This window comes from Montipora capricornis, chromosome 2, assembly GCF_036669925.1.
Source record: "Montipora capricornis isolate CH-2021 chromosome 2, ASM3666992v2, whole genome shotgun sequence".
Taxonomy (NCBI): Eukaryota; Metazoa; Cnidaria; class Anthozoa; order Scleractinia; family Acroporidae; genus Montipora; species Montipora capricornis.
In genome coordinates this window covers 63843294-63861966 of record NC_090884.1, presented here as the reverse complement: position 1 = coordinate 63861966, position 18673 = coordinate 63843294, and the positions used below count along the sequence as shown (strand labels likewise).

At 40.2% G+C, this 18673-nt stretch overlaps 2 protein-coding genes across 2 annotated transcripts in view; one reads left to right on the top strand and one right to left on the bottom strand.

The window, feature by feature from the left end:
- The window catches only part of LOC138031147 (uncharacterized), a 317245-nt gene that overhangs the window by 21906 nt on the left and 276666 nt on the right, over positions 1-18673 (top strand). The window lies entirely within an intron of this gene.
- LOC138037630 (uncharacterized) lies at positions 2978-7658 on the bottom strand. The gene is made up of 4 exons (XM_068883531.1): positions 7313-7658; positions 4513-4708; positions 4270-4406; positions 2978-3022 (listed from the first exon to the last, which is right to left on the bottom strand). The coding sequence occupies exons 1-4, from the start codon at positions 7517-7519 to the stop codon at positions 2978-2980; spliced, it is 585 nt and encodes a 194-aa protein (XP_068739632.1). The 5' UTR covers positions 7520-7658.

The window sequence follows — 18673 nt, the reverse complement described above, 5'->3', positions numbered from 1 at the left end:
AGGTCTCCAAGGTTAGGGGAGCGCCTGAAAGCCACAACAGGTAGATGGGTGCGACACCAATTTTTGCATCCATGGTCCCAACGACTGGTGATTTCACGCGCAATGTCGATACTACGGTTAAACAAAAGCTAACAAGTGCTGACATCTTCAACATTAACGCAGCTGTTAAATAAATGAAATTCTTAGACATAAAGCGGAACATTCCAATTAACAGTCCCTTTGCATATCTATGGCTAGTCAACCGCATTCTCTATTCGGTTGTTGTCGCCTTTCTGGGTTATAAAGGATGGAAGAAATCAGGCATAGCAAATGACTGGCCAAGTAGAAAAACATCTAGTCAAAAGCCTAAGGACGCATTTGTTTTGAAAGCAAAGAAAATAAGAAAGGATCGAGATCTCAATTGCAGTCTCGGAACCCATGACATGTTTGCTGACTGTGACTTGAGCCCGCTGCATCTACATGCAGTGCACTGCTACACGATAATTCTGCTGTTGTTAAATGAGCCCACACAACATGAAGTATCACATTTTGATTTGGTCTCTTAGTAACTGCCGCGCAGTTTCAACTCATGGCAGAGGTCTGTTTTCCCGTATTCATTAGTCCAGCGAACGGACAAAGAAAAGAGACCTCTGCTTGTAGGGAAGTAAAGATAAAGAAGGAAGGGAAGAAGAACAGTTCTGGAGAAAGAATGTGGAAAACTTTCTGTCGCACCTCCCGTCAAACTGGTAGAGAACAAAAAGGCTTACCTTAGAATGCAAAAAGAGTTTTCTATCAGAAACAAAAGCAAGACAAGTCTAAGTCGCTGAATAGTCTCATGCAAGCAGACCCAGAAAGTGTCTATGCAAGTTTTACGGAAATGATAAAAGAAGACCCAGAAAACACCAATCCGAGGATATAAAGTTCCTGGAGGATCAAGGGAAAACAAAGACGCCCTTTCGTTTGAAAACATCACTGAGGCGAGTAGTTTCTGGAAGGCTCTATGGGAAGAGAGATCAGCTGCCCCAAATACAAATCCGGGCTGGTTGGAAGCTGTCAAGGAAGGGGAGTCTAAGGAGAGTTTTGAGTTAAGCGAAGAGCAGTGTGCAAACATGATCAAGAAAAAGCAAAACTGGAGTGCGCCAGGCTCAGACCGAATGGCAAACTTTTGGTGGAAAAAGGCCGAATGTCATCACAAAGGGATTGCGACTAGCTTTGAAGTTATTGCTCGCGGAGAAAGGGATTATCCAGAGTGGTTCCCTGAGGAAAAAACAACCCTGATTTCGAAACCAGGTATGTTCTCCAGCGAGAATCAGAGACCAATTACATGCCTTAACACCCAGTATAAGTGGTTTACATCGCGTTTGCTACGCCCTATGGATTTGCACTTGGACAAACACAGGTTACTAGAGAGTGAGCAGTGAGGTGCCAGGACAAAATGCAGTCGGACTATGGGTAACCTGATAGATAAGAATTATGGTCTACTGACATAGTCGGAGTGCAAAGAGAAATACGAGCATGGCTTGGATCGTTGTGTGAAAGGCATTCGATTCTGTCAGCCACCAGTGGTTGGTTGAGATGATGAGGCTACATAAACTCCCAGCATGGATGTGTGAAACGGTTGGTAGGTTATGTAAGAGTTGGAATAAATGATTTACAGCAATGACCAAGGAAGGTTGCAAGACTTCCGACATCATCCACTTTAATAATAAAGGGCTACCCCAAGCTCACGCCCTGAGCCTGAGGCTTTCCATGCTTTGTATCAACCGTACACTGTATAGTGTGGACGTTGAAAGCTTCCGACAGGAGGGGTACAGGATGTTAAGACCTGTTGTGGGCAAGATTATGCACTTGCTCTATATTGATGACTTGAAAATCTTCTCATCTTCACAGAGCAAGCTAGATAGAATGATGAAGGCAACCAAAAGAGCCATGGAAGATATCGGGCTAGTATGGAATGAGAAAAAATGCTCTGTAGTTTATGTCAAGTGCAGTTTACTAAGCAGTGATCAAGGTGACACAGTAAGGGACACTCACGTTATAAAGGCCCTAAAAGAAGGAGAGTGCTTAGTAGTGGTTGAGAACACAAAGCAGGAAGATGAGCTGGTGCTGTATGGAGCATCTAAAGTATATCTTCAAAGGCTATCTGTTATGTGGACCACTTGACAGTTAGATTATCCCCATAAGTGATTGCTTCTAACCAGTACCAATCCTGGCGTACACTATGCCGACGCAAACATGGCCTCTTTCCGAATTACAGCAACTGGATAGAGAAACAAGGAAGGTAATCAAAGAAAGCAGTGGCAGCCATCTATCAGCTTCTACGGAGCTTCTTTACCTCCCCAGAACATTTGGAGGTAGAGGCCTGAGGTCTGTTGAGTCTGAGTACAAGGTCACTAAAGTGAAGGTCGCTGTCAAGCTCTTCTCGAACCAAGATGATACTATGTCCATGGTTTGAATGTTTGAAGAGAATTGTGTTCAAAAGGGAACACAAACCTCTCAAAAAGAATGCAACGAAATATGCAGCCAAGATGGGCATTAAGTCTAGAGGTCACACACCCTGACCCAGAGATTTACAAGGAGGTAGGAGAGATGATCAAGGTAGGCAGTCGGGAAGGCCTACGAATGGCGGAAGAAAGAACAGAGTAAGAGAGAACAGGCGATACGAGACCAGCACTGGCAAGAGAAGTTCTTGGTAGGCGGATGAAGACCTGGCAAATAATTGGTTTTAAAGGAGGCTTGCCCCCACGCATACTATCGTGGGCACCTTTGAGCTATACAACCAACTACTTCCAACAAAGCTGTACCACCAAAACAAAACAGGAACAATTACTACAATGGATGTCAGTCCATCCCACTCCCATCAATTCAGACAATTGCTAATAGTAAATACTGTAAGAGGTGTTTGATTGACACAATGAGCCAGTATAGGGACAAAGGAAAATGGGTCATGTAAAGAATTATACATTGTAAATGATAACATACAGCTCAATGAGAGCAATCACATCAAAATCAACAAATCTCTCATCTGCTTCAGCGACTGAACCTAAAACAACAAAATACAAAAAGAAAAATAACTACACCAAAATCTTTGAAAGTGGCCACCAGAACCTTGTAATTCTATCTTCCCACTTTTAATTAAACTAGCTATTTTAAACTTGTAATGTTTTACATTTTAGCCTTTTACATGTTCTAATAATATTGAGACCATAAAAAGCTATAATAGTTTAAAACGCCAAGTCTTCAACCACGTGTTTGCTGTATCTAAGGGAGGAAAATTATGGCTTGAAAAATCATATAATTCTATATAAAAAATTAGCATGTATTAATTAATCCTATGATCTTACTTGGAAACAGCATTTTACAAAAATTGTCAACTACTGTCTATTTAAAACAGGTAGTTCATCTGCTTAAGTCCATAATTTACCAGTGATTTTATCTTGTCAATGACTGCATTATTTCTTTATCATGAACATAACTTCAAAGGAATTAGTTTTATCTGATTTAAACTAAAACCATAAAAGCACCTTGACTGATGGTACCTTTTGAACTCATTCAATAAAATTTTGAAAAATTACCGTAAACCACAACATTATGTAACCCAAATGTTTCCTGAGAGATACATGTAAATTATGCAGATACTGACCAGTTGGCGGAGTCATCATTAGTTAGTTTTAGACAAAACAACCTTCTTTGCACTTGATTGATTTTTGAAAAGTCTTTGCATTATTAGTTTTCTAAACACAACTCTGCCTTTGATTTTAAAATTAATGAAAAGTAGCAATAAATCTGACTTTACTTTCATTATCATGTTTTAAAACATAAGACTTATACATGTAAGGTTGCCATAAGCTTCTGTGCAACAGTTTCAGTGTTTTGCTACATGTTTTGTATATTGAGACATAATTCAGGAGGAATTCAAGCAATATTGTTTGAACGTTTGTCCACAGCAATATTGTGAGCAAGTTTCAAGGAATATTACATGTACATTAGTTGAAGAGCATCGCAGTTAAGCAGCAACTTCAGCATTTGTGAAGAAGGCCTGAAAAGTTACCCAGGCTTGAACAGGCCTCAAATCCATGCCAGCCCCATTCTACATCTAGCCTGACTGGATATTTTTCAGGCATTTTTCAAAACTGCTTTAAAGTTACTAGTTGTTATGCTCAAACTGCAAAGTAACTTCTCTTGATAATAAAAGTGTGACAATAACTTCAAACTACATCGCAAATAAATTTTACAGACTCCTGATTACAAATCCTTTTATTCGGGGAAAGAAAAACATAAATGACTCACCATGATGCAAAAAATCACTGGGTAGGGTTGTAACACTACAAGTTCAGCCTCACAGGGGGTCATGACGATCTCCCAAATTGGGCTCAAGCTCGAACACTGTTTAACTGTGATGACCTTCAACTCATGCATTTCATTTTCTGCAAATTAATTATCTGAATAATTTCATAATTCTATCAATCATTTGTGGAAATAATATCATATTCTCGATGTTGTTCTCAAGTGTGCAAAAAGCTCAGTAAATACCTTGATACAAGGAGACTTTGAACGGATGACTGCGTGGTCTCAGATAATCTGATATCAGAGGTTTTATACGGAATTCATTCCTCTCTAAAAGTTCCCTATCAATATCCACACCCACCACCTCTTCCAAGTGAGTCAACTGCTCTTGACTTATTAAAACTTTCACGAGTTTTGCCTCAGCGCACCCAAAGTCAAGTACCTGAAGACGATAATGGTTTAAAAAGATTATTATGAATAATTATTGAAAGGCCGAAGTAATCCTTGGTTGGTGAAGTGCTGCACAGGCATTGCAGACTGTCATGAGTTCGAATCCCGCTGAAGCCAGCTGAACTTTCAGATGTCTAATTACCGGTAGATAACAGACAATTGCTGAAATTACCCCTTTCTTCTATTACCTGCACTTCAAATATACAATTGTAAACATTTAATTCACGAATTCAGTATTACGTATTATTAACTAACAAGTGAGTATTTTCAATAACCAGCTCCTGTTCCAGTTGGTGACCACAGCAATGACCTCCTGTTCCAACTGGGTGACCACAACGATAAAAAAATGAATAAATTTAAAATAATTTAATGTTGTTGTTCCTTTCACAAAGGAAAGGTTTGTTATATTAGATAACAGAGACCTTAAGCAATGTACGATGACGGCTACGAGAATGCTGTCTAAAAATATTATTTCCTGTTACTGTGATAATTTTGCGATTACTCCACATCCCTCGGCATGGAAAATGTGAGCCCACATCCCAAGAATAAAATTGGTGAATCATCACAGTGTGGAAAATTAGAGAGAAAATTCATTGTGAGGTGCTTTAGTCCTCCATGTACATGACCCGAAATTTGATCATTTCAAGTCGTTGTCAAGACGAGAACCGCAAAAAAATATATCAAAATGTAAAATACACGTGCAGGGCATGCAAAACTATTGTTTTTGCTAATTAAATCTATTGTTTTGTGTGCTTAACGCTCCCTACTGGTCTCGCACCAACCACATGAATTTCTTTAAAATAAGAAAACTCAGAACCCTATTCTTCGAAGATCCTTAGTGGATTTTTAACCCTTTCTCTCCTAAAAGTAATACTACACTGTATTTTGCTCTAACAGCAGGCGATTTTACTTGCCAATGGGGCTGCTTCAGGGATGAACGGGTTAACAACATCTTGGTGACCAGTCAAAGACTTTGTCTCCTTTAACCCTTTTAGTCCTGAGAGTGAGTCACTCTACTCTGACATATTAAATTGCAGATGATTTTACTCATAAATGGGAGCAACTTCAAGGATGAATGGAGGTCTGGTAGATTAGTTAACAGTTTCGTTACTAACCCTATTCTTTCAAATAAAAAACTCTGTGAACACTACCCTTTTGAAGATAAAAGTGGATTGTTAAGCAATAGTTAGTTAGGGTCATAATTTATATAGATGAAAGAGATCAGTGATCCTCGCACTTATCTTAATCTAAACAACGGTAGTGGCTTCATACAGCTCAGTTGGTAATAAGAGCATTAGATTTACACAGACATCCCAGAGGTCATGGGTTTGAATCCCGTTCAAGCCATCTGAATTTTCAAGGTGTCTGTAAAAGACAATTGCTTTAATTGTTTAGATTAGGCAAAAAGATCACTTCTCTCTTTCATTTATACCCCCGTGCTTCAAAAATATACACTTCATTTCATTTGTCAAGTCCTAATCACAGTTGTAGCAATTGAACCCAACAAACTGACCTGCTTTCAACTGAGTGGCTTCATGGCTCAGTTGGTAGAGCATTACCCTGACATCACAGAGGTCATGGGTTCGAATCCCATTCAGGCCACCTAAATTTTTCAGGTGTCTGTAAGAGACTAATATCTTAACCATTTAAGCAATTCTTATCAAAAAAGATTTGGTAATGCAAAGCCAGGCAAAAAGTAACGATCAAAACCGACGGTTCAGTTCAGCAAAGTCCCAAAAGACCTACTGAGGTGTTTTAGCATTTCTGAAAAAGTGTAGAAATAAGTTCGATTGTTTGGTGAATGAAATGCTTTTCATCAGAGACCTAAAACCCACTCTGAACGTGCAAAGCGATTCAATTCGCGCAAAATTATTTATATAATTAGCTTCAAACACTGTATGCTAATTTCTTGTTACACCTCGCCGCAAACTTTGTAATTTTTATTTCTCCTTGACAATGGCGTCATGAAGACACCGAAACATCGGTTTTTATCGTTAATTTTTGCCTGTATTTAAGCAATTAGAGCTTAAAAATTTAATGATTAGATAAGTGCAAGGATCACTTCTTTCTTCGTCTTATCATAAATTGCTGCTGAAATAACAAAATGCAGGAATATTTTAAGACCCTGAGAGTTGGTATGTCCCAGCTAATAAGTACCCAGTGTGACAGGTAAGCTGTAGTCGGTAACTTCAACAGTCAAAAATTCCCACAAGGAAAAAATAAAGATACTGTACACTGCATCTACTACAGGATGCATACCACTGTATCTTCAATATAGGGAAGATATCGTTGATGTCACCGATTGTCATTAATGTGCCAACCAAAGCCTCATTGGTTGTCGCGACAAAAGGTCTTTAGCTCCTGTGGTTGGTAAATTTGAATATTAACAAATTAAAGCAATGTTTGTAGCTCAGTGGTGATCTAGCCCGAAGGTCGTGGGTTCAATTCCCACCCTGATCAGAGTTTTTCTCTGTCCTTGTGTGGGCCCATTTCCATTAGTAGGGCTAATGGTTCATATGGGGGTAGAAAAACCAGCACTTCACACTACACTCTAACCAGTTAAGTTTGCAAACAGATATCTTCCCTCTCCGGATACCTTTTTCGCTTGGTGTTTCTTTACAAGCTCACAAACGGCAGCGTATCTTCGACGGTAAACTGGGGGATCAAATTTCGGACCTTGGAATGCTTCCTCAGCCTCTGTCCGATGTCCGTGTTCAAATTGTTTCCCCAATTCACTTTTAGTTTCACTTTCATGTTTAAGCCCAGCAGAAAAGTTGCCACTTGTGGCCTCCAGAGCATTCATTGCTTCACATTGCTTACCACATTTTGAAGTTTCAAAGCTTCACTTTAACTTACATAAAACAGGAAGTTTTCAGTTGAAGTCACAGAAAAGTTGAAAGATGACTCGATAACTTTTCAGTATTTCAAACACCTTGCCTCCATTTTCCGTTTTGGCGGGAGGTACTTCATGTCAAGCCATCACATAGTTGTCCACCCATCATATAGTACATGTAGTAGCCGGAGTACATGTAGTAGCCGCAGTACGTGAAGTAGCTACAGATGGTAGTAGGTGTAGTAGCTGTAGTACGTATAGTAGCAGTAGTAAGTGTAGTAGGTATAGTAGCTGTAGTACGTGTGGTAGATGTAGTAAGTGTAGTACCTGTAGTAGCTGTAGTAGTTGTAGTAAGTGTAGCTGCTGTAGTAGATGTAGTAGCTGTAGCAGGTGTATTACCTGTAATAGGTGTAGTACCTGCAGTAGCTGTGGTACCTGTAGTGCGTGTAGTTGTTTTAGTACGTGTAGCAGCTGTAGCAGGTGTAGTAGCTGTAGTAGCTGTAGTACGTGTAGTAACTGTAATAGGTGTAGTAGCCGTAGAACGTGTAGTAGCTGTAGTACGTGTAGTAGCTGTAGTACGTGTAGTAGCTGTAGTCCGTGTAGCTGTAGTTTCCTGTAGTAGCTGTAGTAGGTGTAGTATTATTTGGGACAAATTATGTAGATATAACCACGCAAAGTAACCATGGACTACGCATGTCCACTCACGCCCGGTGAGGAAGTGCACTGCTCGGAATATATGCGAATCATGGCGGAGCTATTGTAGCACCCAACTTTAAAGAGACTACGAGCAAAATGATACATGAAATGAATCATATATTGAACTGCGGTGAGCATAGAAAATCAGGTGAGGCTATGATCCTCTCAGTTATGAACACAATTTTAGCAATTGCTTAAAGAAGCCTCAAAAATCCAGGACTTCAACAGGTTTGAACCCGTGACCTCGCAGTATGCCACTGCGACGCTCTAACTCTGAATTGAACTCTGAAGACACTGATGTTAGAAGCTGGTAATTTGTGGTTTTAAATGTTCCAATGATGAATGATCAACGAACGATATGATTTTTGAAATGAATCATATATTAAACTGCGGATATCATGAAATCAAGTGAGCTATGATCCTCGTCTGGATCCTCGCAATTTTAGAAATTGCGTAGAGAAGGTGCAATGCTCTACCAACTAAGCTATGAAGCCTTAAAGTTGGGAGCAGGTCAATTTGTTAGGGTCATGTGTTCTCGTGAAAGGAATGAATGAAAGAAATGTAGAAATTTAAAGTCGGGCTATATACGAAATGAGACTGGAAATGATCTTCGCACTTTACTAGACAATTTTCTATCTCGTGAATTTGTTATATATTAGCCCACGTCACGGTGCAGCAAACCACCTTGACTTTGTAGAATGCCATGGTTAAGATGTGCCCATAATTTGGGTATACAATAACCGTGTTGCACTATTAACGTTTTAAAATTAAAATTAAAATCACCGTGTAATTTGCACGAGGAATAAAAAGCTTCTTCCCATTGTGTGCCATGGTTAACATATGCCCATTCTTAATTTTGTAGAATGCCACGGTTGATATGCCCATGATTTGGGTACACGATAACAATGTTGCTCTATTAACTTTTTTTTTATTAAAATAGCCGTGTAATTTGGACGAGGAATAAAGAGCTTCTTCCCATCTCGTGGATTTGTTTTCTATTAGCCCATTTCTCCATGGCAGTTACATGATGATGAAGAAAACTGTCTCAGTTAAGTTTCTAGAATGCTATGGTTAACATATGCCCATAATTTGGGTATACGATAATCATGTTGCTCTATTCACGTTTTTTATTAAAATCACCGTGTACTTTGGACAAGGAATAAAGAGCCTCTTCCCATCTCGTGGTTTTTTTTTTTATATTAGCCTCCTTCTCCATGTAGGGCAACCGTCTTAAGTTATAAAATGCCATGGTTAACATGTGCCTACAATTTAGGCATACGATAACCATGATGCTATACTAACACTTTTTATTTAAAACACTAAGTAATTTGTACAAAAAGTAGGAATATATACTCTTGCCATCTCGTGGATTTGTTTTATCGTAGCCCACTTTTTCGTGTAGTTTCGTTACTGTATTAGGTTTGTTCCATGCGACGGTTAACATATCATATGTCCATAATTTGGGTTACGATTTTCCTTGCTGGTTTGTCTTCGACTTGTCAATTTCTTCACCTCTAACAGTTGTAGAAGTACTTTGAATGATGAAACTTCGGAATCACAATTCATGGCTAACGCACTTCAGAGCAAGGCTCAAGCAACTGTTGACCAAGTACAGAGTACATTTTTGCACCTAAAATGCGATAAAAGAAGCGAAGTACAGTATTTACTCGAACAAGCGCCGCCCTCGAATAACCGCCGCATTTGGAACAAAAATTAAAAAGCAGATAAGTTTCAGCCGCGAATAAGCGCCGCGGACCCAATGCGGTGCTTATTCGAGGAATTTCGTCAAATTAAAGAAGCACTAGAAAGTAACTCTAACACAGCTTCGGAATTTCTTTGCGTGAAAACCGATATTCTTCAGTTGATTGTATTTCTCTGCTCGTCCATTGAGTAAAATGCCGTAAGAGTCAAATGGTGACTATCAAAAGACTATGTACTTATTGACGGAGTGGGAGGGCCAGACGGGAAAATATTTGGCCCTAAAAAGCGACGAAAACCCATAAAGTTGAATCGCACGGAGCAGTACGTGTTCCTAGTAGGCCGTACGGCTTTTTGCGGCCCTGCTCGTGCTAATGCGTACTGCCCTCATATGGGCATTTTCCCAATATTTTTTCAATGAGAGCGCGCGTGCGCCGTACGGCCATATGATAAGTTTCTGTTAATCTCCGTACAGAAATATTTGTGTGGCGTCCATGATTTGTAAAGAAGCGCCGTCCTCAAATAAGCGCTGCCCTCAAACTAAGCGCGTGCCCTCGAATAAGCGCCTCACTTTAGGCGTGAAAAATGAAATAAGTTCCGGGTCGCTTATTCAAGCAATTACAGAAACTATCTTTTTTTTTTTAACTTGGTCCGCGATCCTTTAAGACCGGGCCTCGGGCTGTAATGGAGCAACAAGCTTAGCAAGGCACTACATTGTACAAAAATACTTAGAGTTTTAATAAATACTAACTTTAGTTGGAACGACCATATTAAGAAACATGTTAAAAGAGCAGCTTCGAAAACTTTCTTTCACTTTCATATTAACTAAGCCTGCGCAGGTTTCGTGTTACAAACTTGTAGTCCATTCTCGTCCCTGGAGTCCTTTGGTCGGCCGCCACGAACAAAGACTTTGGCTACAGCCAAAGCAGGAAGTGTTTGGTTCCATATTTCATGGTAGAATGAAATTGTATGTCGTTAGTGTTTCTTGCCAAAATCCAAGAATCTGTCCAATAGTATCAGCCGAGTGTTTTTATGACCTTAAAGCCGTTTTCAGCCTACTGTACAAAACACGTTCTGTTAAGAGAGCTTTTCCAAAGCTCACACTGTTTCTTGTAATTTTTCTTGCTATTATCGAACTTTTCAAATTATGGACGCAAACCTAGTACAGTTTGCTCCACGAGTAGCACACCCGCGTGCACGAATGAACAAGATGGAAAGAAATTACTGACCGAGATAGAGCTTTTTTGCATCCCAGCAAACCGGAAACTTAAATGTTTGAATCTGATTGGCTAATTGCGCGCCCCTGAACCGTCCAGCTTTTTACGATTACCGACTAGGGTCAGAAATTTTCCTGCGCTAATCGCGGCAAGTTGAAATTGCTGCGAACGTTTTCAAACAAACCAAGTCTTACCCATTTAAACAACTTCCCGAAATGACAAATACGCACGAAATATAGATTCCGTACGAAATGGATTCAGATGAGAGTAAACATAATAAAAAATAAATGTACGAGATGCGAAGAAGCTCTTCGTTGCATGTCCTATTACGCAGTTATTTATTTGATAAAAAAGTTAATATAGCAGCGTGGTTATCGTATACCACCAAATTAACCATACCATTCTACAAACTTAAGACCGTCGGTTTCCTTCATGGACAAGGAAGCTATTGTAAAAATAAATACGTGATGGGAAGAGGCTCTATATTCCTTGTCCAGAGTACAAGGGTTAGGGTTCGGGTTAGGGTTAACAAAAAAGTTAATAGAGCAACATGGTTACCGTATACCCAAATTATGCGCATATATTAACCATGGCATTGTACAAACTTAAGACGCGGTTTCCTACACGGACAAGGAGCCTAACATAAAGAAAACCACGAGATAGGAAAAGACTCTTTATTCCTTGTCCAAAGTACACGGTTATTTTAATAAAAAAACGTTTATAGAGCAATATGGTTGTCGTATACCCAAATTATGGGCATATGTTTGACCATGTTTACCATTGCATTCTACAAACTTAAGACGAGATAGAAAATTGCCTGGTTAAGTGCGATGATCATTGGTCTTTTTTTCTATAGCCCGCCTTCAGATATCTTCATTTTGTTCATTTAGTCCTCTCAAGGGAACACATGAGCCTCACAAACTGACCTGCTCCAAACTGTAAGGCTTCATAGCTTAGTTGGTAGAGCATGGCACCGGCATCGCAGAGGTTATGGGTTTAAACGCCGTTGAAGTCCTGAATTTTTCAGGCTTCTCTATGCAATTTCTAAAATTGCGTCATAAGTGCGAGGATAGTAGCTGTACTTGATTTCATATCCGCAGTTCAATATTCATTTCATATATCATTCGTTTGCAGTCTCCTCAAAGTCGGTTGCTAGTTCGGTAGCTTCGCAGCTCCTACCAGGTCTCACCTGTTTGGAGCCCACCCTTGAGGTTTAACTAAAGTACAAATAACAGAAACAATGGCCCTTTTGTTTTAGGCCTAGGGTACAGAAACAATGGCGCTTTTGTTTTAGGCCTAGGGTCATTGTTTCTGTTATTTGTTCTTTTGTTAAACCTCAAGGGTGGTCTCCAATCGGTGAGACGTTGTAAGAGCTGCGAGGTGACCCTGCTAGTTACGCCATTATCGTTGCACCTCCTCGCCGTGCGTGACTAGTGTGACGGCAGAGTTGGACATGCGTAGTCCATGGTTACTTTGCGTGGTTATATCTACATAATTTGACCCAAATATACCTAACAGGCGAGACTAGACGGGAAGTAAAGCAATCTCGAACCCAGGCTCTCTCTTCTTCTCCTCCCTTGTTGTCGAGGTTGGCAGGAAAGATGGTTTTCGCAATGACGTCATCAAATCACAATCCAAATCCAGAGGTGTTTGAATTTTTATCTATAGGAGGTTGAAGACGACCTAAAAGTAATCTTTTTTCAAGTATCCAGTTCCATGACGTCTTTCGTTTCTAAAATACTGCAGCATTTAGAATTCCCAAATTGTCACCTGCGTGACACCATGGTACAAAGCTAGACTCATTACTCATTAGTCAAGCAAGACTCATTAGACCATGAAATCTAGCAGAACTACAGACCTATTCAAACCTGCGCTTTGTGTCCAAAGCAACCGAGAAGGTAGTAGCTTCACGCCTCACTGTTCGAGGATAAAAATCTGCTTGAAATTTTCAGTCTATTCACGAAAACTACGAAAATTCTACTTAAACGGTTTAATAGTCACTTAAATCCGTTTGTGTTGACCTGTAGCTCCACTCGCGCGCGGACTCGAATGAGCGGGTGACGCATGCGTAATGCTGATCTTGTAACCCCCTAATTTTTCCTGATTTTGCAACTTTACTCGTTTATATCTCTGCTTCTGGACGGTGAATTTTTTCATTTTTTGCATGTTAGCTTAGATTAATTTAAACCGTTTTGTCTTTCAAATTTAAAAAAATTCTGTAGGTGAAAAAAAAAATTAGAGACACAATTCAAAAAAACTTATTTTTCTGAAAAACTGACCTACAGATTTTGTTGAATTTTAAATATTTTAGAGAGTATTTCTAACATTATCTGGTAACGCTGAATGGGAAAATTTCACCGTCCCGTTTCTTCAAAAAGGACAACATATGTTGATTTTAAGGCTCAAAGAAATGCCTAATATCGTTGCCATGGTAACATTATTTGGAGAGGAAAACATAATGTGAGAAATCTACGATAGGTACTTAATACCCTGGCCAAATTTCGTCTTGATATGATTGCCCTAACTGTATCTAAGGACAGAATATGGCGTTCATAACTCTCAAATCGGTTCCAATACGTCAGAGGCGAATGATTGTTCATCTAAGCACAAGCTGGCCTGTGGTGTCCCACAGGGATCTGTTGTTGGGACCGATTTTGTATTTCCATGCATGTACCACGGCCCCGATTGCAAATGCCATCAAGCGTCACGGTATGGGGTTTCTCATTTCTATGCCGATGACACGCATTTATACATGTCAGGGAAAACCTGCAGATGCTTTACAGTCCAAATCATTAATTGAAGGGTGCATTTAATGTGTCCAAAAATGGTATGGTTGTGAACAAGCTTAAGAATCAATGGGGATAAGACGGAGCTCCTTCATTGTCCTGACTGCTCGCCACCGTCCTCCACCTCCAACTAGATTCAATCCTGATCGGAGCCGATATTATTAAAGCTAGCAAATCTGCCAAGAACATCGGTGTTTGGGCTTGATAGAGTGCTTTCTATGGATGTAAAAGCGATTAATAATATCTGTAAAACTGCATTTTTCCACCTTCGTAACATGGCTAAAATTTAGAAAGTTCCTTTCGTACCGTCAGTCTGATCAGTACTGATTCAAGCTTTTATTTCGTCGAAGTTGGGTCATTGTAAATATGGCTTTTATCTGGCCTACAGCAATCGCAAATTAAAAGACTGGCAACATTGTACAAAATTCATCTGCCCGCCTGCAAAAACGTGTTTTATAAGTCTAGGCTATCCCAAGTCTTATTTCTACGACAGAATATAAAATATGTTTGCTCTAATGGGCTAGACTTTATCATTTTTTTGATCATATAGTGTTGTTGCGTTTTCGTCAATGCCAATGTCATTCATCATTTCTAAGAACGTAGAGCATTCGTTGGAGAAAACACCAAGGGAGCTCATGGAAAGGTTTACAACTTCTAACACATCTGTAGTTAATTCTCATGTCTTTGACCACGTTTATGTAACATTTCTTTTTTGCGTACTGCATTGTTTTTAAGGTTAGATTCGAATACCAACCGTTAGTTCTAGACATTTTATTGTACACTTGGACTGTATTAGGAAAAGAAGATCGCACGCGATAATTTTCACCATCTAATTAATAATAATAATAATAATAACATAATAATAATAATAATAATAATCATAATAATAATAACGGTTTTATATCAGTACATCCATGATATAGCTCTTTCGCCTGATATAAAAGTAAAATGAGGAAATTAACATAAATCTTAATCGAAAATTTGTAAAAAACTAAGTAATAAACGGTAAAATGTAATCATACAATATATACATACATTATCTAAACTCGGCAAGAAATCATGCCGCCTATTCCGGCAGCGCTCCCTTAGAATACATAATGTTTGCTTACTTAAGATTTAAAATCATCACAACATTGAACATCAGATGGCAGAGAATTGAAGAGGGCTGCCGCACTATGCTGAATAATTTAATAGAGTGAACACGCTCAAGGGTTTTATCTCCTACAGATAAATGTATAGGACGTTCAGCTAGAGAATGGTAAGACGACATCTGAGGAGTTGAGAACAACATACACTTAGTCTTTGCAGGGTTCAGCGCCAAGTTGGAGTCCTGGGGCCAGTTTATGATACTTGCAAGAGTCTCATTCATGTCCACAGCTCTTGAGTCTAACTCCTTGACATTAGAATGACTGTACAGTGAGGTGTCGTCTGCATACTGGTCGCTTTCCATTTGATGGTGGAGTGACCCTCGTGTAGATCTGATACGTATAAGTTAAAAATCATCGGTCCCAGGATGGACCCCTGTGGGACGCCTTACTGAGACAACTGGTATGAGGACTTCCTATCGTCGATCTGCACGAATTGAAAGCGGCCACATAGATAGCTCAAGAGCCACTTGAGAAAGGGTTTTGAGAAACCGAGCTTGTAGAACTTCACGATGGTCTTGCCAACTGATATGGTGTCAAAAGCCTTCGAAAAATCCGCTAATACCATAAGCGTGACCTCTTTCCTTTTCATGGCATAGCGAATATCATCTCTAACTCCCATCAAGGCTGTAGTGGTGGAAATGCCCTTTACGGAAAGCAGAGATACGATCGTGAAGAAGATGGGCGTGGTCCGCATAATTCGTCATTTGAATAGCCACAAGCTTCTCTCAAAAACCTTGGATAGAACAGGAAGGACTGAGATGGGTCGAAGTTGATCTTTAGAGACTGAGTTGTCAATCTTTGGCACTGGAGACACCCGAGCAATCTTTCCAAACCTCGCGCGACTTAATAAATGCCTTCCGAGCAGTTCTTATTGCCGACTTTAATTTATTCCTGACCGAACGAAACTCATGCCAAGCAGCATAAGTGCTGGTCTGGTGAGCGGTAAATCGAGCAGCATCTCGTTTCTTCTGAAGTTCCTCTACCAATGGGTCCTTCATCCATGGAGCGGGTGGTCGCGTGACACGAACCTTCCGCAAGGGGGCGTGTGTCTCTCAAGACACTCGGAAATTGGTGCATTCAGTGTCTCTAGTTGTTCGTCTGGATCATCTGAGTAGGATATAACAGACAGAGGAAGAGTAGAAAAGTCCTCTTTAAACACGTCCTCTTTAAAGTTCCTGATGTCCCGGATAAATTTATAACGAGGCTGGAACCGAGGGAGCCGTACATTGACGCATGCGTAGATGGCATCGTGGTCACTTACAATAGAGCATGGAATTATACCAGTGTTGGTCACCTTTTGCGTGTGGTTGGTGATAAAGTGATCAATTAAGGTTTTAGAGGTCCTTGTAACACGTGTAGGCCCATTCACAATCTGTGTAAGCTCGAACATATCCAGTATACCTTGATACCTTTTCGTTAGATGGTCAGAAGGACGAAGCATATCGATATTGATGTCTCCTGTAAGCATTAAACATGCCATCCCAGTACACAGTCAGGTATCCAAGTAAGTTCTCTAAACTATTCAGCCAATCGGAAGGACTGAGCATGCGCGCTCGGAATGTGTAAATCACACCTCGATCACAACTACTAAGGCCCTACTATACTTATTGCGGCCAGGCACCTCTATCCATAGATGTTCAAGTTCTGGTGGGGCATTTTCAATGTCACGACGGCGCTTATAATTGATATTTTCTTTAATATAGACACCGACGCCGCCACCTCCCCTTATACCTTCCCTGTTCCGGAATTCCGTAACAAAGCCAGGGATAGAAACATAGTCCAAAAACTGCGGTTGATCTCGAAGCCCGGTTTCGCTCAATGCTGCAATGTCCCTACAATGTTCTGCTAAAATCATAGGCTTTATTTCTGCCGCTCTCTCGAGCCCGGACTTTGTGGGCTCAATTTCCGTGAGCCCAAGCTAACTTAGGAGAATTTGCAAAAAAGTCCTCTCTAGAATTGCAATTTTGCAATTACAAAAAGCTATATCTTCGGAAACTTCAATCGAAAATCTCTAATTGAACATTTCTATTTGATAACTAAGACAGGTCAGTTTGGAGATTCGAATGGAATGTTTAATCTTGGTCTAAAACATGCGATTGCATTGAGGAAGCTAACTGGTACAATTTGTTCCTTGTTTTACATGGCAGCGGGGGAACTTGCTCAAAGGTTTAAATGTGGTAATAAACAGATACTTAAAACAGCAGTCGAATATTGAAGCTCACCGCCCCCCCCCCCCCTCCCCCAGTAGTATTATCATCTAATACTTTCACCTGCGAGAAGAAATATAAAAGTGTAAATATACACTTTTATATTTCTTCGCGCGCAACCGTAAAGGAGACCTTCACGGCTACATATGATTGCATTTTTGCCCAAACACCCTAAGTGAGACCAAAATCCGAAATTTACACCTCCAGGCGAGACGACGAGCATCCCTCCCCTTTTTATGTGGGACCCACCCCCCCCCCCCTCCCTCTCCGAGCACCGCCCTTGCATATCGCGACGTTGCACCAAAGAGAAAATTCGTCGATGTCCCTAATTCATCTTGCTGCCCTTGGGAATTGTTGTCATCTGCACTGACTGTGTACTGTACTGTGTGTACTGTGTGTGTTTATTAAGAAAAAAATTGCAGTTAAAAAAAACTGAATTGCGCCTCTTTACAAGTAAGAAATATAAGAAATGATTTTAAAAACTACTACTATTATATAATTACAAAGCGACTACTGTCAGAAATTACTTAAATGCTTCCCTCGCACTCTTAACTATGAATGAATTTGCAAATCTATTTGTCTTTACAAGAGGCATGGCAAACCTCCTCTGCCTTCTCAGCTCATATGAGATAGAAACTGAGGGAGGCAGGAGGCTGGTAATCTTACTCCGTGGATCATTAACAATAGACTTAAAAAGGTGTTCTGTTAACTTTTCCTGGTGGGCCCTGATGGACTCAAGGACTCAAGATACATGCGCAAAAATATGTTACAAGATCTGAAGTAGGAACGTGCGCGCGCTTAGTTGAATAAGAAAGTACAGTTTCTTCGACGCTTTTTTAACAAGTTCTTCTATATGGTCGTGCCACGTTAGCGTATCATTGATTGTCAAGCCGAGTAGCTTTGTGCTCTGTATGGTTTTGATAGGAGTTCCGTCTATGCAAACCCTAGGGAGTTGCGGGGAGTCACGACTGAAGGATATAACTAACTCTTTAGTCTTCTCGCCATTAAGCTGGAACAAATTTCCTTTGGACCAATCGTAGATTGCATCTACTGCTTCTTGTGACTTGCTCTGTTGGCCTTAGGTATGTTCTCTGATACCGTAGTATCATCAACATATTTCCACATGTTGAAGATGCTTGGAACAGTCAAGTCATTAATCATCAAGAGAAAAAGCCAGGGACCCAACTTTGTCCCCTGTGGCACTCCAGACGGCACTGTGCCCCACTCTGAAACGCAGTCCTTCCCAAGTTTGACTCTTTGAGATCTTCCTCCTGACAGGAAGTCAATCACCCAGTTGATTACACTATTAGGAATATTGACCCGCTTCAATTTGTTGACCAAACTCTTGTGGTCTATGAGGTCAAAGGCCTTT

Bases quoted from the DNA above. Each gene is read 5' to 3' on its own strand.
- LOC138037630 (XM_068883531.1), bottom strand. From the start codon at position 7,519: ATGAATGCTCTGGAGGCCACAAGTGGCAACTTTTCTGCTGGGCTTAAA. The intron at 4,407-4,512 runs GTATTTACTGAG...ATTAATTTGCAG, and splicing joins CAAAGTCTCCTTGTATCAAG to AAAATGAAATGCATGAGTTG. The intron at 3,023-4,269 runs GTGAGTCATTTA...TTGTTGTTTTAG, and splicing joins CAGTGATTTTTTGCATCATG to GTTCAGTCGCTGAAGCAGAT.